Source organism: Protomyctophum parallelum (assembly GCF_964188405.1).
Source record: "Protomyctophum parallelum genome assembly, chromosome: 2".
Classification (NCBI taxonomy): domain Eukaryota; kingdom Metazoa; phylum Chordata; class Actinopteri; order Myctophiformes; family Myctophidae; genus Protomyctophum; species Protomyctophum parallelum.
The window spans coordinates 52,363,191-52,382,019 of record NC_139699.1 but is presented as its reverse complement, the minus strand read 5'-3'; the positions used below and the strand labels follow the sequence as shown (position 1 = coordinate 52,382,019).

Below are 18,829 nucleotides of genomic sequence, written 5' to 3'. Positions count from 1 at the left end.
TATTTAAAAAAATAGCCGTATTGAATTAATACATAATTAATCTGTCTGTCTGTCTGTCTGTCTGTCTGTCTGTCTGTCTGTCTGTCTGTCTGTCTGTCTGCCTGCCTGCCTGCCTGCCTGCCTGCCTGCCTATCAAATAATTGTCTCCACCAGGCCGAAGGCCTAGGGGGAGAGTATGTTTTGCACTCCATCCGTCCGTGTGTCCGTCCGTCCGTCCGTCCGTGAGCAGCTAATCTCGGCCACCGTTAACCCGGTCGATGCCAAATTTTGCACACACACTCCCTGGATGCCAACCATGAACCTCTGCCCCAAACTTTCCAGAACGGCCTGTTATAGCGCCACCAGGAGGCCGCTTTGTGCAAAAAAAGTTTTTGCACAGTACACCTACAGATTTTGTCCAAACATCACGCAAATTGGTACACAGTCTCTCTAGAGCCATTCAACCAAACCGGTCTTTCAGATTTCTCACACTCCATCCTGATTGGTTAAGATTGGCTTCCAAAATTCACAGGAGTGCTCAGTTTCAAACAAAATGCTGCAAATCATGAACACATCGCGTGATTTCCCTGAAATTGTGCACCCACATTCCCACTAGGCCGAGGACGAAATGCCACATGAACAATTTCAACTCAGCCTCAAGGTGGCGCTATAACTGGCCCAAAAGTGTTTTACCTCTAACTGCACGGATCTGTGGATAACTTTCTATGCCAACTCCCTAGAGGCCAAGGAAAAACCTTTGCCTGGCATTTTTCACATCTGCTCTTTATAGCGCCACCAGGAGGCCGACATATGTAAAACACATTTTCTATTATTACTCCTTCAGATTTTATCCAAATTTCACGCAAATCGGTACACGTGATCTCCATAGTCATGTGATCAAGACAGGTTTGTTTGATTTCTCATATTCCATCCTGATTGGCCACGATTGGCTCCTACAGTTTTCAGGAGTAGCAAATGGCCACAACTCCTCAACGCAGTGTCCGATTGCGATGAAACTGTGCACGCATATTCCCACTAGGCTGAGGAAGAATCCTGGTGGAGACCTGTGCCGATTGGCACTTTATCTAGTTAAATATGTATTAATTCAATACGGCTATTTTTAAAATATAATATACAATAATGATATGTTTTCATGGACCCCAAAATTATGTATTTGACCGCGGACCCTGCATCTCAAAATTATGTTCCAGGGACCCACAGAAGCAAAGCTTTGAGTTGAAAATGTTTGCTTTAAAGATTTGCACAAATTTTCAAGATCTTTCAAAAATAGCAGATCTACAAGCTCATATAGCGCCGGCTTATCTGCTATTCTTTTAAGAATCGATTTGTGACACACACACACACACACACACACACACACACACACACACACACACACACACACACACACACACACATATACAGGTATACATCTCAAATCTAAAATTACATGGATGCTTTCCCGGTTTTAATGGGTTAACCGTCGTATTAAAACCACATTAATATGGACACCAAATTACTCTGAAAGCCTTTATTTTCAATGAATACAAAAAATACATTTTCTTCTCGAGGCCAGATAAATAGTTCTCATACTGTATGTTATTACTTATCTTTATGTACTATTGTCTAATTCAGTTTTACGGGGAAGAAAAGCAACAACAGTTTCTCCCATGATGCCACTGAAACATTACACATCACACAACATCTTAACGGTGACAGATATACACAATGATCTTCAATATCCTTGTCACATAGTGGCTTAAAAAGGACAAAAATAAAGGGGAAAAATCCATAAAACTTCAGTGATTTGAACTTGTATAACATACAATAAAGCATTCAGACAGACCCAGAATTGTAGCCTGTCCTACATCCGAAGCGTTGTGGTACATGCCCATGGAATGCAGCACAAAAATGTTTGTGTGTATGTATGTATGTAATGTATATATATATATATATATATATATATATATATACATATCTACACACACACACACACACACACACACACACATACATATACTGATGGCATTTAACACATTCACACATTTTTCTTCGACTGGCCGACACCACCTCTTAACAGTCCCCAAAAGGCCAAAATGTCCACAGCAGGCAGGAACAACGCGAAAACAGACTGGAGATGGCGATTTATGCTGAGTCGTGCAACAAGTGTCAGGCGCCAAACATAGCCGTGTTCAGCGCACGACACCGTCGTACGACAAAGTAGAATTGAGCCTTGAAGCAGCAGGTACACCGTTTAGAGGAACACTGGACAGTAAAGCCTAATCAACCCTTCTATGACAATGTGTCATGTAATGTGTCACTCGACATACATGCCATATCCTTTTTGACTGAAAACACCAACCTTTTATCAACACTGTTATTCTTGTCAAGCGGTACATTGTACAACACATATTGTCTGATCACATTCCATACCATGCACATCAGTGACTTAACGTTTCAATTTCAAGGACCCCCAGTTTGCTATATGCATTAGGCCACTGACCCCCCGCCACCTTACAGATGTACAGATGAAACCAAATGGACATTTGGTTCCATCTGTACACTGTCAAGAGTTACAAACTTGTAAGTGTCTGAAGGCCCCCTGGATGGTTCTGCGGACTTTGAGAACCACTGACATACACTATACATGTCCAGATAGATGCCTTCCATCCATCTACAGTATACTGATGAGGTGAAAGCTGTCAACTCAAGCACAATGTGCGGGCTATCGGCTAAGGCACTAATAATAAAAACACTACAGACTTATCGGAAAATGAGCGCTGATGGACTCCAGACACAAAGTAAGGCCAGAAAACCAGCAGGTTGTCCCCACACCCCGCATTCTCTTATACAATACTGAAAAAACAAGGTCCTATCACCAACTATTTGTAGTCTGAACAGGACTGTAATGCGAAGGTGAGACCTTTAAAGAGTTTTGTATGACGGCAACAGAGAGTTAAACCACAAAGCCATGCATTATTTATGACACACTGCAGGAGCAGGGCATAATCTTATGAGATGTTGTCTATTCGGAAACCATTCTTTTTCCCCCTCCATATTATAACACAAAGGCGGACAAACACTGCAATCAAACCTGGTAAACAGATGGTTAACGGTTCACGACGAGGGGAAAAAGCCACAACACTTGCACAGAGCACCATTAGGATAATGAGAGAAGGACCGAACGGTACGGTACAAGAAAAGTACAATCAAGATTGCAGTTTAAAACTGCAATTCACATTATTATGCATCAATTCTTCTTTATCGCTTCACAGAGGTGGGGTTTCTCTCTATGGCATTCGTTTTATCAGGTTTGGGAATAGTTTCTGTACTTACTTGTTTGAAAACAATTATCTGATAGTGTTACAGGATTGCTGAAACTATATACTTCACTATCGTACGTTAATTTAATCCATTTGTAATTCTGGGAAGCATACAAATGTAAACCAAATGGTTACATCTGTACGCTCCCCAGAGTTCAGCTCATTCATAGAGGTACCACATTGCATTCATATTTATTCATGAGGTCAAAGGTGTTTACAGTCACCCAAATGACTTATTTTCTATCAATTACACACCCCAAATTTGGATTTTTATGGACATTTTTATATATTTTTGTCACATTCCTATAAGTCAATAAATTGATAACCGGTGGAGTCAGTCTCCTACCTGGTCATAAATTGTTGGCTTAGAATGTGTCCAAAAAATAATGAAAATAAATCAAGGTTTCATGGGGTGTGTAATTGATGGAAGACAAGTCATTTCTTGGGTGAACTGGGTTTAACACTATAAATTAGCTTTTTGTGTTGTAGCCTATCCTATCGCATTCCAAAAACATAAAAAAAAAACAAAATCAAGTATAGTGATATTTCTTTCATTTCGTTCATAACTTATTTGTACAGTGTCCAGAGTGTTGTGATACATAGCTTTTTATGGAGGCTAAAGAAAGCAACACTGGCCTCTAAGCACCATCAGTGTTATTGCATCATGAGCTTGTAGTAAATACCATTATCATGGCTCCATAGTACTGCAACTTGTAAACTACTGTATAAAGTTGTTTTTTTTGCTTAGTTTTCACCTTTTTTTCCACAATAAAAAATAAGAAATAAGAAAACGTACTAGCGGTGCATGGTTCAGGAACTTGTCTGTAGCACTATATGAGCTCTGCTAATTGTGTTATTTAGCAAGTGACATTATATATGGTTTCAAATAAAATATGTGTTGCAAAAATAAAAACAAACAACAAAATTGGTTTAAAACCCCAGTTGTGATAAAGAAAGAAAAAAAAAATAAACACAAAAATACAGTTGTAACAAGTATCCGTGGTAACACCTCTTCCTATGTAGGGAAGCATTCATAGGAGTAGCACGGACTAACACATTCTGCTTCATAACACCTATATTCAAGGAATTATATACGTACCAACATCATATCGTTGCTGTCGGGCAGAATCCTTTTATCTCCAACTTTTTGTCTTTTTTCATAAATTAATACTTAATCATACATACATCAGCATCACACAAAAGCATCAAAAGTAGCAGAAATCTGTAGCTTATGCTTTTTTATGTAATACTGAAAAGTAACAGCTTTGGACATAATAGTTTTAACTTTCCACCCGACAGAGACGATATAGAAGGTTCAGCTTCAGTTTAAAAAGTGGGCTGGCTGTAGTTTGTAGCCCCGTCTAGTGAAAGATTACAAAGTTTCCCGAAACCAAAGGTGTGTAAAAGATGCTTATAATCACTGTCTCCACAAATCCAAGAATATTTCCAAAAAGACAATATATATCATTCATTATTGAAATATACAGTACGCACGGTCCAAATACATCAACATCCCAGTTTTATACTTTGCCTTCATAAATGGGACTAATGAGCACCAGACCACGATTTGAAGACACGGAGCAAACACATGATTCAGACGGATATTAAGGTGCTAATGTTGTTATGCTAGTACGTTACCCACATATTCATAAAGCGTCTTTGAACAGGGGTCTGAATCCGAGCCCATCTGCCCCTTTAAGCACTTAAAGAACAACTGACCTACAAGCTCACAAACACGTCACATTAGCGAAGCATTGTGAGCTTGTAGATCGGCTAATTCTGAATCATTTTGAAAACATTTGAAGATGATCACGGTTAAGTCATGATGGAATTTTATACAGCCATATTACATCAACACCAATATTAAATACTACTGAATGCGGCAGTTGCCTTTTTAATTAAATAAAGGCTTTCCTCGTTTTTAACTTTGAGTGCCCGGATCATCCCTTTTTACCAATATTAAATACGTTCATCTTCTAAGACATTTTATGAATACGGTGCTCAGATTTTCAGGGAACTTCAGGGCAAGTGTGAGACTGTAATCTGTACGTTTGTCCCCTGGCTGTGTCACATTCTGGTTGAGATTCTATCATTCATAGTAATTATTACTCTGTACATGAAAGACATACAGGACACATGTCCTGAAGCCATTTCATCCAGAGACCCTTATTTTGGTTTGTAAAGTTACACTCTGTGAAAACAGCACCACCCTGTGGAGTTACCAGCGGTACTGCAGCAGTACAGAGGAATAAGACATTTAGTCATCGTCTTCTCGCAGCTCGCTGGGCAGGAACTTGTACTGCTGCTGTCTGATCTGAGCCAGCTTCTTCCTGGCCTCGTCCAGCTCTCGCTCCTTCCTCAGCATCTCTTCCTGGGCTGCGATGATCTGGACGCGTGGACAGACAATCAGACAGATGGACAACATACGCAAACATTTATTATTCCTCTACAGCCTGGAACGGCTATCATATCGTTGCTGTCAGGGAGAAACTGTGTATGTTATTATGTAAATGAATGCCCTACGACCGCGGCCCAGGCACCTAGGGTGGTAATATAGCCTGACGGCGTGTCACGGGATCAAGTCCCGATCCCGACGACCTTTGCCGCATGTCTTCCCCCCATCTCTCCCCCCCTTTCCTGTCGCAAAAAGCACAAAAGATTATATATATATATATTTTATTGCCCTACTTCGTCATATTGGAGTGTCGCACAAAAGTAGTGAAAATAGCCGATCTACAAGCAAGCTTGTAGATCGTTTATTTTCACTATTTAAGACATAGTTTTGGACATACAGAGATTCCACCCAACAGCAACAAAATCACAAGTCTGCTTCCATCTCTCCTTCAACTCCCCCAGACCTGCTATCCTCTAGCTGTCCACCAGATGGCATTAAAACAGGGCTCAGCTGCTTAACACATACTTTACATGAGACCCTCAGTGAGGGAAGTGCATTTGGGGGTGGTTTCATAACAACCAGGTGGGGGGCTGGGGAGGGTCTTACCTGTGCTATTCCACCCACAAACTTGGTCTTGACCACCACGTTGTGCTCATCCGCTTTGTCGAACGCCGCCTTCTGCGCCGCGCGCACCAGGTTGTCCGACGCCCTCTTCACCGCATTCCCAGCAGCCTTTAGGAAGAATGAAATGTCTTAAGTAGCAATACAACATTAACAGCAACAGTACCATGTCAATACATCAGGCACATTTAAAATCATTTATATTTTGTGGCTCACCAACAATAACATATTTTCAAGGTAACGTGACATCTATTACACTGATAGCTCTATTAATAATACAGTTGAAGTTCTGTGGATATGGAACAATTTCAGCACTAATCACCATTATATTTGTGGCACATTTTCTGCTCGTCTTCTATATGAAGTTGATGTTATACTGTACTGTATGTGGGTATGTGTGTGTAGATTATGGCCAGGGGGAGGGAGCCTATTTCACCCATGCAATAACCCAGAGAGTAGAGAGAGAGGGAGAAAGAACCTACTGTATATCCCTGCACACAATAACTCAGGCAACGCATGCGTACCAAACCTCAGCATGCTGATTGATGCGTGGCTTATTCTGAATAAAGGCTGTCGGTACGTACGTACAATCCCTTGAATATACTGGCGTTATCAAGCAGAATGTGATACTTCTGTGCGTGCACGTTACCTGTAGTCTCCTCATTGCCTCAGAGTCCTGGTCAGCCTTGACCTTACAGGCCACCAGCAGCTGAGCCGTGGAGGCCGCTACCTGCTTGGCGGAGGAGATGAGCTTCTCCTCGCTGGCATGGCCCTGGACCGAGGCATTGGCTGCTTCACACAGGGCACTGGTAGCTGCTGCTACCATCCGAGCCTGGTGGAGGGAGAGAAAAACAAGAGAGAAAAATACCCAGACCGTCAAAATGTGTCCTGTTCGGAATGCTCATTGGGTGTCATGTTTTTTAGTGGTCTAAAAAAATAACTAACAACATAATTAAACTTGAATTGAGGGGGGGAAACTGCTTGTGTGCTTATAAAACTTACTAATTAAAGTACAATGGACCACAATAGAAACAAGCCCCCTCTGGCGTTTTGTGTTATTCTTTTAGCATACCCTTTGACTGCACTATCTGTACTGTTAACAGACCTGTTAATAATTAATTAATTAATTCATCCGTTTTTAATCATTTAAGTTTTGTAAAAAAATTCAAAAATAAAAATAAAAATAAAAATAAAAGTAAAAAGTAAAAAATAAACTAAGAAATCGACTTTGAAAACAAAACAAAAACAAAACAAAATAAAAACTATTGAAAACTGTCCTTTTTAAGGATGTTTCTTAGTGGTCATAAAGTGTAATTTATTTATTTATTTGAATACTTTATTAACATAATGCAATTTGTAAGGGGGTACCATTTACAATGGTTGTTAAAAGGATAACACAAAAAACCCCTGGGGACTTGTTTCCATTGTGGTCCTGTGTATTAAATGAATTGATAATGTTACATGTTCAAAATGTTCCACTCACCGCTGAGATGAGCCCTTGGGACCACTGTCCATCATCCACGGCGTTGCCACTGCTGGCGCCCACCTTGCCCTGGGCCACCAGCTCCCTCTGGGCAGCCGAGGCAGACTTGACCAGAGCGCTGGTGGCTGCAGCGATGGACTTGGCAGCTTCCAGAATCTGCTCCTCAAAGTCCAGACTCTCATCTGCTTGCTGGGAGAGAAACACCGTCACAATCAACAACTTGGGGACGATGGACTAGAGAGCTTGCTTTTACTATATCGTCACTGTCTGGCAGAAACCTCTTAGCTCCATATATGTTGCAGTGTATTTATTCTATTTTGTGATACATTTATGCTCTACTTGATCATAATACAGTGTCGCACCCACAAAAGTAAACAATTAGCAGATCTACAAGTTCAAAACGTGTCACATCACAACATGTTTTCAGCTTGTAGATCGGCAATTTTTTCCATTTTTGAATTTGAATCCTGAAAAGTAACAGTTTTGGTCATATGAGGTTTCCTCATGATATACTGTATGTACAATAACTTAAGTGATATATCAGGTTATTATTTTGTTATCACTAACCTCACTTTGTACCATGTTTATTTTAAGTATGTAAATAAGAAAGGTTTCCCAATGCTATAATCAATTCCAGTAACACGCTCTGTTCCTTTTCTATCGACACCAAGTAGGAGATAAGATTGATTCAATACATTAATTCTTCATATAATCTAGTTCAAACTTGTCATAATGTAGCAGTACAATGAATGAATGCTTTCAGTGAGTGGTGCTAGAAATAATCACCTTGATATATATATGTCTTGACTTGTAATAATATAAAGTAATAATAGAAGATAGTAAGCTTGTAATCAAATTAAATTTGTGGGTGCATTTACGCCTTTATGTGTATTGTGTACAAGCTCACAAGGAACATGAACTTGTAGATCTGCAATTCTTCTGCTGCACGCGACACTTGCGTGTAAATCAGGCTTAATGAAAACAGCTTGGGAGTTGGGACGGTCGCAACAACAGCTAGCTAAAACTGCAGTATACTGCATGAGAGCTACCAACACACAAGACACATTGAACAAACGTGGCGGTATTTCAAATCATAGAAGAATATTCTCTACTTCAGCCCGTCCTTTGAAACACCAAAACACACACACACACACACACACACACACACACACACACACACACACACACACACACACACACACACACACACACACACACAGAGAGAACACACAGAGAACACACAGAGAACACGTCTGTAGACAGGGCGGGACACTGTAGGAATATGTTTGATATATAGTTGGGACTGAATAACAACCTAATATATCAAACATATCACACAGAGCCCTGCAAAGAAGGCCTCCGGTGGGGTGTGGGGGTAAGGGGGTGGGGTAGGGGGCTAACTGGGACTTTGTGGGAGAGAGGATTGGAAAAGACTTTTGGCTTACAGTTAACTGTATAGGTGAGTGGATAGAAGACAAGATGCATGATGGGAGAGAGGGAGGGGAAAACGACACTGTACATTGGTTAGAGCCCAACCGATATAGCAGCCATTATTTTGACTATTTTTAATACATCAGTGTCTGCCATGCAGTCAATGTGTCCCAACTTTAAAAAACTTTCAACCTTGCATCCCTATTTGGGCATGTCATTAATAGGTGAAACGTTTCTGATATCTGCAAACATTTTCTAACATTTTCTTTTTTTAATACAATCAACCATATAGGTAAGAAAAAAGGCGCTCCTCTGTCCTCAACAGGGACAGCTTGCATCAGAAAATATTTGATACCTGCATGGGCACTTCAGGAGAACACCCAAATAAAATAAAACTGGAGCACTCCACTGGTCTGCACATTCTTTATCGTTTGGCAGGGTGACTGGCGTTTCAACTTTTGTCTTCCTCAGAGTAAAACAGGTTTGTCTGACTGCCCAGGTATTATATATTTTCAGTTGGGTAATCGACCGTGGGCCTATACGACTGTCCAAAATGGGGATAGGACCCAGAGACCTGTCATCGGTTGGGCTCCAGAATGAAGGGACAGTTTACTGTATTCCTGTCAATGTAAATGGAGATGTATGGGACGTTATGCTGTAGGTCACGCACGCATGCACGCACGCACGAGTTAAAAGGACGTACACACACACAGAGAGTTAAACATACACAATAGAGACAGGTAAAAGGACATACACACATATAGAGACAGGTAAAAGGACATACACACATATAGAGACAGGTAAAAGGACATACACACATATAGAGACAGGTAAAAAGACATACACACATATAGAGACAGGTAAAAAGACATACACACATATAGAGACAGGTAAAAGGACATACACACATATAGAGACAGGTAAAAGGACATGTTACACACATATAGAGACAGGTAAAAAGACATACAGACAAATTCAGGAACGGGTCGCAGAAAACGTATTTCCTGTAGGCGGAGGCGACATATCTTTCTGTTCATACAACAGACAGATTGGGTATTGTGTAAGACTGACATTATGTATCTTTCAGGACCTTTCACTGCTTCATCTCCACCATTACTCTATGGCTCTGGTCTCAGACACTGCAGTGTATTTTTTGACATTCCATTTCTCTCCAAAGTTGAATGTTGCCACTACTGTTGGAGCAGCCATAAGCAGGTTCATCGATGTTCTGGGCATCTTTGTAAAGTTAGTGTTAGTAAAAAGCAGGTAAAAGAGTAATTTTTGAGCAGACCAACATCAGTCACTCTACCATTCAATGTAGTAGAAGAGCTGGTTGTGAGGGGGCACGGTGGCACAGTCGGTAGACGGTAGTGCTGTCGCCTCACAGCTAGAAGGTCCTGGGTTCGATACGCTGCCTGTGGGCGCTGGGGGTGTGTTCCCTCATCCGAGTCATCAGTACCCATACCCTAGGTGGGGTCCCATACCCTAGGTGGGGTTGGCAAAATAGCCTTTCTGTGTGGAGTTTGCATGTTCTCCCCGTGTCCCCTAGGGTAGTTACCCTGACAAAAAACATGCAGTAATCCTGGTCTCTAAACTACCTCCCCCTGGCCAGCCTGATGGAGGGGAAAGGAACTGATCGAAATAACGTGTTCCTTCCACGTGCTACGTCCAACCAGGGAAACTCTCCCCTGGCAGGTGAAAAGAAGCAGCTTGGACTCCTCATGCTGCATAGAAGGAAGCCTGAGGTCAGTCCGCTGCCCCCCCAGGTTGGCAGAGGAAGTGTAGCGCCCAGGATTACATTCGATAATTGACACAGGGTGACAAAAATGGGTTGCAAATCGTGGGATAAAAAAATAAAGAAGAGCTGGCTGTTTACACCGCAGATATGTTGTCTCTGCCTACAGGAAATACGTTTGAGACCCGTTTCTGAATTTGTCTATGAAGACAGACACATACACAGACAGAGACAGGCACAAACTACAGGCATGCGGTTTGAAGTTTCCCAACATCGTGAACTAAAGACACCCTGGTGTGAAAATTATTGTACAATTAAGAACATAATTGTGTTTTAAAAACAATGAGGAGACATTGACATTGCAGGAGTTTGCTAGTGTGGTACAATAACAAAAAAAGAACTATTGGTTTAATGATATGTTCGCCATTAATGCCATATATTATGTAAAATAAAATAAAATAAATACATGACATGTTTGTCCCACTCCATCTCCCGGGTTTGGTCAAGCCCACAGGAGCGGGGGTGATTTTTTTTAAAGCAAAGATTTCCAAGTGGCAAAATCTGGAACAGCACGTTTGGGCCGGTTTTAAGGCCTGTAACATGAAGGAAAAGGGCTCGACCAATGGGCTTGCGCATGGAGGTAGTAAGTAAGTGACGTAGACACACAAAGGAAACCACTGTTTCTGATTGGTGATGTACCTTGGGCTTGGCTCTGGGTTTCAGCTGTTCCAGTTTCTTCGCTGCTGCTTCAATAGAGGCTGCAGCACCCAGGAGCTCCGTCTCTGCGATGACCGTGGGGTCTTCGGGATCCACCCACTCTGAACCTGCAAGCAAGCGAGGGAGTGCACGCACACACACACACACACACACACACACACACACACACACACACACACACACACACACACACACACACACACACACACACACACACACACACACACACACACACTTATAAATATATATATATATTAATTATATAATTGATATTATTAAGCCTGCACCCCATGAGAATAAATACTAAAGCGCCTCAGAGCAGGGTGTCAACAGAACATGCTTCAACAACAACACACTGTGAGAACACACACACACACACACACACACACATGTCACCATATCCCATTATCATCATGCAACAGCTGGTGGACACCGCAAAACAACTGCCATTCACTGAAATGAAAGGTGGAAGCGTCAACGTTATTTTGATGGAACGAGGAGTCAAAAAAAAAAAAAGCGTGATGATGGATGGAGAAGATTCTGTCCTGGAAGCACTGAGTACAAGATATAGGGCTGAGCAATTAACCTCAAAATGTATCGGAAAGCCACCTTTAGACCCTGTCACCGACTTGGCAAGTCTCAAGACTTGGCAACTTAAAGGAGAATTCCATACTAAAAGGCTTTCTTACATTTCTTTGTAGTTGTTACGTCCCCACCAAAGAGGTCCAGGTGTTATTTTGTGCAAAAGCTCCTTATTGGCTATTTCCCCTACCATAAGCCCTAAATGAATTGCATTGAATTGAATGGGAATTGAATGGGGCTATGGGGTGTTGTGCCAATTCGCTTATTTCCATCGCTCAAAATTATAATTTCTTTGTATATATCCTCTCTTCATAATGTAAATAATATCCCAAGCGGCACACTTTACTACTTCTTTTGATGGAAATAAGCGAACTAGCATAACACCCCATAGCCCCATTCAATTCCCATTCAATGCAATGCAATTCATTGAGGGCTTATGGTAGGGAAAATAGCCAATAAGGAGTTTTTGCACAAAAAAACACCTGGACCTCTTTGGTGGGGACGTAACAACTACAAAGAAAGGTAAGAAAGATAAAAAAGCATTCTAGCATGGAATTCTCCTTTAACCACTTTTCATATTTTGTTGCACTATGGTTCTGTGCGAATAGTCGATCTGTAAGCTCACAACATGTCACAATGCAACACATTGTGAGCTTGTATTTTGGGTGGTTTTGAAAATTGATTATTTTATTAAAATATATTAATTTATTAAAATAGATGAATAGATGAATGATTAGTGTGATAATAATGTGAGTACAAACATTACAACAGTAAAATAATCATTAATTAATCACAATTGAAACAAACATTTGAAATAATGGTGATATTGATAGTGACATATTGCCCAGCCCTGGTTCAAAATAAAAATTTCAGTTACTGGATGGATCAATGCGTGGCAGCGTTGAGCAGAGAATGGAATGCACAACACGTGATGGTGAAGAAGTAACAAAACAACAAGAGATAGAGTTCCTGACTTACCTCCATCTGTGGCAAAAGACAGAGGACAGAGGCATTACCAAACGGTGCGTTATAAGATCTAATCCGCAACTCCAGTTTCACATACAGAAGTAGCCATCGTACAAGACCCATCTTCTCGATTCAAATTTGATCAGCATTTCTCACAGGAGTTTTGCAAGCCGTCCGTGTTGCGCTGGACGAGCCTGACATAATCTTATGCACTATTGTCTTTAGTGTACGCAGTACAATTCTAATTATTATTTCTCATTATTGACATAAACTACAGTATATAAACTCCTTCAGGGTGATTACACCTGGGGTTTATTTCTCAATAATGACCGGCTGACCGTTCACTAATCTGTTGCTTACTTGTCAATGCCCCAGTGTACTGCCGTGCTGCCTGCAGACCCCCACTGTTGGTCTGGGGAGAGGGTAGACAACTTCATACACACGGAGCCATATCTTACACATCACTGGACACTTTTCGGTTCGGTTCCTTTTTCCCGCGTTCCCACTGAAAATGAATTGTTCCAGACACCTAAAAGTTGGTTCGGAACTGGAACCAAAAAATGGCCACCGGTTCTGTGAAAGCACCAAGGTTCCAAAATAATCTAGAACGGAACCAGTTCTAGAATCAAAATTCTTTTAGTGGAAAAGGGGCCAGTGAGGAGTTCCACTGGGAGAGTGTAAACACGTCATCCTCCCCAGTTGTGCCAGCCCCCCCCCCCCCCCCCCCCCCGCGCTAAGATGAGAAACATTCATGGAGGACATCTATGGTACTGTACAATGGCTACAACCCATATGTCAAGTTATGTTATGTATAGATAATACAGCACGCTTTAATGGCTTCTGCTTTTCATTATACATTATGGTAAATAGCATAGTTATAATAAGATAATGATATTTGACATGTGAAGTGTCATTGAGTGTGTGTGTGTGTACCTTTCATGGCCTCAGCGGACTGAATAAGTTCAGTGACGGCTCCTGCAACACGTTTGGAGCACACGGCTAGCTGCTGCTTCTGCTCTGTCGTGGGCTTCTGCAGGACCTGCACACACACACACACACACACACACACACACACACACACACACACACACACACACACACACACACACACACACACACACACACACACACACACACACACACACACACACACACACACACACACACACACACACACACACACACACACACACACACACACACACACACACACACACACACACACACACACACACACTACTGTATTACTGTATTACTGTATTACTGTATTAACTGTATTACTCAGCATGCACCATCATGGACTAATGTAATACCAGACAAAAATATGTACAGGCACCAGAGGTTGATTCAGGTTCATTTGTACACTTTTGGAGTTAAATTAACACTACCCATAAAAAGTGGCACAGTAGATGTGTACAGTAGATATATACAGTAGAGTTCCCTACCAGTAGTACGTGCTCCAGCAAGTCAATGTATCCTGTTGTACACTCCGTTCCAAACATCAGAGCCCTGTTTCTCACCTCCTCGTTCACTTCTGGATGGTAGGCTGCTTGCTGGAGGACAAAACAAGAAAGAAAGAAACGGGTGTAAAGGTGGTTGCACACCGGCCGCGGTGTGTGGGGACCTTTACTGCTGAAAAGACTAGAGGCTAAAAGCTATGAGTCTAAAATCTAAAGGTCTTAACCTGCAAAATAGCCTGGGATATTTGAGAGTATAGCATTTGATTGTTGAAAAACAAACAATTATTTTAACTAGCCATTCGAGATGTCAGGTGTATGGATGGTCTCTGGGCTGCTGCGAGCGAGTGGGAAGAGAACAGCAGTTTGATGTACTCATCATTTATTTATTTGATTGATTTTTACACTCACTGGCCGTTCCATAATGTCTGATGGTTTCTTTCTTTAAATTCAGAATCTTATACTCCCTTACTTGGGTCATTCTCTTTTTTTCCTCAAGTAACGGCTGTTCCTGAGTTTCTTTTCTGTCTTTTCATTTTGTAGTGTAGTTTGGTTTGTGATGCTGCCTATTCTGAGACAGTTTTTGCAGATTTTAAAGATTCATTATTTAATTAAGTTTGAGTTTAATTAAAACTCAATTAAAATTCCTTTTACTAATTTAATTAGTTTCAGTTTGATTTCAGTATAGTAGTTTGATAGTTTTACTCATACACTCATATACACAAATGTTTATTTAGTTTTACTTGTGCACAAATGTTGTTTAGACCGATACTTCTAGGTTCATTGTTTGCCTGGTATCCACCGAGTTTCTTTGAGGCACTACTTTGTAAACCTTTAGCTCTGTACTTGGTTTGCTTTTGTCCCCCTCTACACAAAACCTTTTCTCAGAAAATAGATCGTAGCTCGTAGCTTGTAGATCTGCTGTTTTTGGCAAATGTTTCCCCTCAGAACATGGATGCTAGAGTTCAAGGGGTTCATATATATATATACATATATATATACATATACACACACATACATACAGTATCATTTTTTAAGTTCCTATCACACAAAGATTAGGCTCTAGAGAGAGACCCCCTGTTGAAGACCCATGTTGTAATATATGCCAACACACCTTGCAGCTGTTCAGCATATCAGACATGACCTTGCGGCTGAGGTTGGCGGTGTGGATGACGTCCTCCTGGCGGCCAGAGTTCCCGGCGGCCACCGCCTTGGCAGTGGCCGTGGTGATGCCCTTGGTCATGCGGATGAACTCCTCGGGCGTGGCGGTCTTACCGGGGGCCACCTTGGACTGGAACACCTGGTGGCGAGAGCACGCAGCCAACATGGTGTCATGCATTAGACAAGTTCAATGTGGTCTTTCTAATAATCGTAGTAACAGAGAGAGCAACGGGAACTCATTTGAATGAATATGAACTTTAAGCTTAGCTTGTCGATCTGAATTTGAATCCTGAAAAGTAACAGTTTTGGACATACTACCGTACATATAAGATTTCCCCCCGATAGAGATGATAACTACTACATTCAGTATACAGTATGTGCAGTGGTTGGAGATGGTCTCCCTACTCTTCCTGAGACATTCATTATCAATGTTTGTGTTAGGACAATAATGTTTGTGTTTACACACACCCTCAAAGCTGGACATACAGTAGGAGGGGCTGGCGCCCCTCAAAAATACTAACAAAAAAACAACCTAACATTTCCACTGGAACGGTGATAAAACATCTCTCTCATACAGTAACGAGAATACAATGATTATGGAAATCAGTAAACAGCAAACAGTTAGTTAGTTGGCTGCATTGCATTGTATTTTATTAAACTAATAAACAAGGTCCGATAACGTCTCTTTTATTGCATACATGCATACAAAGTATATACAGTAGAAGCTGTTGTGGATACATAAGTATCCATGTCCTCAGTAGCTGCCAATTTAGCACAAGGACAAGGTACAAACTTTTAATAAGCTAATTAGTTACAGTATGACTTGGCGGTAAATTGTCTAGGGTTAATGTGCTGGGTTCTCATGCTGTGTGTCTGCATGGGCTCTGGGTGCACCCCCTGAGGGGATGCTGATAAGAAAGCCTGCTAATCACTGAAACTATTAAACTAATGGAGATAAGCCTTTCCCCGAGTCAGCATCTAGATAAGACTCTTAAGCCTATACACAGATGAGCTGGGTAAACAAAGGGGTTCACAAAGTTTATGGAAATATATCTTTAACCTGGGAACCCGTTTCAAAGAGGGCCCGTTAATTAATGATCTGACCGGTTTTTTTTGTTGTTATTTTCCAGGACCAATTGCATCCTACTATATGATAAGGAAACCTCTGTCATCAAAACACTGTAATCAAAGCCTGTCTGTTCTGCACGGCTCCTCTTGCACACAGGCATTGACCATTAGCATATATGCACAGAACCATGACGTCCATGTTTCGCTTTCCCAAAATGTAAGCTGTTTATTTGCGATTCAGAGTTCGGCCTATGGGATCATCTTTCGTCATGGCTAAGCTACAGCGTCGTAAGCAATGGGATGATCAAACTGTGCATGTGTGTCGACCACGGCCAGAGAACGCTACAACAACCAGATCTTATTTTAATGATGTTTGCGAGACAACATCCTGGGGGGTTTTATGTGGGTAATACAGTATGTGTTTTTAGATATTTTAGTATTTCAAAGTGTCCATTATGTCATGAACACTGGGCTCACTTAATTCCTGGACTACAATTCCCATAATGCTTTGGTGCACTCCTTGCAACTATACTCGCAACTCCTTGCAACAAAACAAACCACACCAATGCAACTCCTTGCAACTGCCATTGGGAATAATGGTTGCAAGGAGTTGCATGGCGACCCTCTGGTGTGGTTAGGGCTTAATATACATCAACCACCCATCAATCCATCAACCCACCAATCCATCCATCCATCCACCGCTCCCTCCCTCCCTACCTCCCTCCCTCCCTCCATACCGTCAGTTCCTGTTTGATGCACTCTATGGTGGCTTCCAGAGCTCTGGTTCCTCTGGTCGCCTCGTCCTCCACAGCTTTGACGGTCTTCAGTAAGGACGTCACGTTGGTCACCATCACCTGGACACGACACAGGAGGCGGGACACAGAATGGACAGGAAACCAGTTTGATATCATGCATTAAGATGCCTATGATTTTTGTCCCTACTCCTTTGGGGTATTTATTGTCACAGTACAATTGTACAAACTGTAAGTGAAATTTGTCCTCTGCATTTAACTCATCCAAATAGTTAAGGAACAGCGGGTGCCATTAATACAACACCCAGGGAGCAGTTAAGGGGTTAAGTGTCAGGGACCGGAGGGCGAACAGGGGACCTTCCGATTCCCGGATGGCCTCTCTACCCATTCACTCCATTCAGCTATGGCTGCCCCTATCAACCAGTCCAGCGTGGCTCCAGTGTCTGCATCCTTCAGTTATTGCCTACAGCATGGGATGAATGAATCACACAATAGGGAGGGAGCAACACAATGCCTGCGTTCTAGCTTGGATCAGCAGGGTCGTACTGCGCTTCTAATTTGAATAAAACACGTTACGGACAAGTGCTCATTGAGTAAACAGCAGTCGATCTACGACTGCTTCAGCTGTGTCAAATCATTGTCCTGAGCATCACACAGAAAAAAAACACTTGACCACTATCCAGCTCTTGTTGCAGGCAGGCAAGTGCGTAGAATGAGCACGAACACCACAGTTTCACTGGAGTGCGTCCAATCTGCCCATCAGATTGCCCACGACCCCCTATGTGCTCTCTTTAGTCTTTAGTTGTCGCTTCCTATGTGAAAAGCCCTAATCACAATCAGATGATCACATTCACCAATTACTATAAATGCACAACAATTTGACTATGATCGTCTGATTGTAATTGTGTGTATTTATTGCCACACTGTGGACAAGAACTGAACAATACGGAGACTAGGAACACTCTTGGAAGCAGCACGAAAATGACTAAAATATGATTCCACATTTTTCCATATCAGTGACCCAAAACCTGAAGATTGTTTTTCTTTTTGCATTGTTGTTAGAGAGAATATATTTTATGGCAGCCTGTCACCCATGTTGAATCTGACTTCATTATAGATGTGTAATGAATGAATTTATGCTGCCAACAGGCATATTAAA

General features: G+C 41.7%; 1 protein-coding gene across 3 annotated transcripts in view; it reads right to left on the bottom strand.

Moving 5' to 3' along the window:
• Positions 1–1,495: 1,495 nt before the first annotated feature.
• The window catches only part of tln2a (talin 2a), a 182,932-nt gene continuing 165,598 nt past the window's right edge, over positions 1,496–18,829 (bottom strand). For all 3 annotated transcript variants that reach the window (XM_083759576.1, XM_083759577.1, XM_083759578.1), the window contains 9 exons: positions 17,656–17,772; positions 15,804–15,989; positions 14,678–14,785; positions 14,166–14,271; positions 11,667–11,791; positions 7,802–7,990; positions 6,968–7,150; positions 6,304–6,429; positions 1,496–5,688 (listed from right to left, as the gene is read on the bottom strand). In XM_083759576.1, the coding sequence (XP_083615702.1) occupies positions 5,560–5,688; positions 6,304–6,429; positions 6,968–7,150; positions 7,802–7,990; positions 11,667–11,791; positions 14,166–14,271; positions 14,678–14,785; positions 15,804–15,989; positions 17,656–17,772 (1,269 nt within the window). In that variant the 3' untranslated portion in view covers positions 1,496–5,559. The remainder of the gene's footprint in view (positions 5,689–6,303; positions 6,430–6,967; positions 7,151–7,801; positions 7,991–11,666; positions 11,792–14,165; positions 14,272–14,677; positions 14,786–15,803; positions 15,990–17,655; positions 17,773–18,829) is intronic.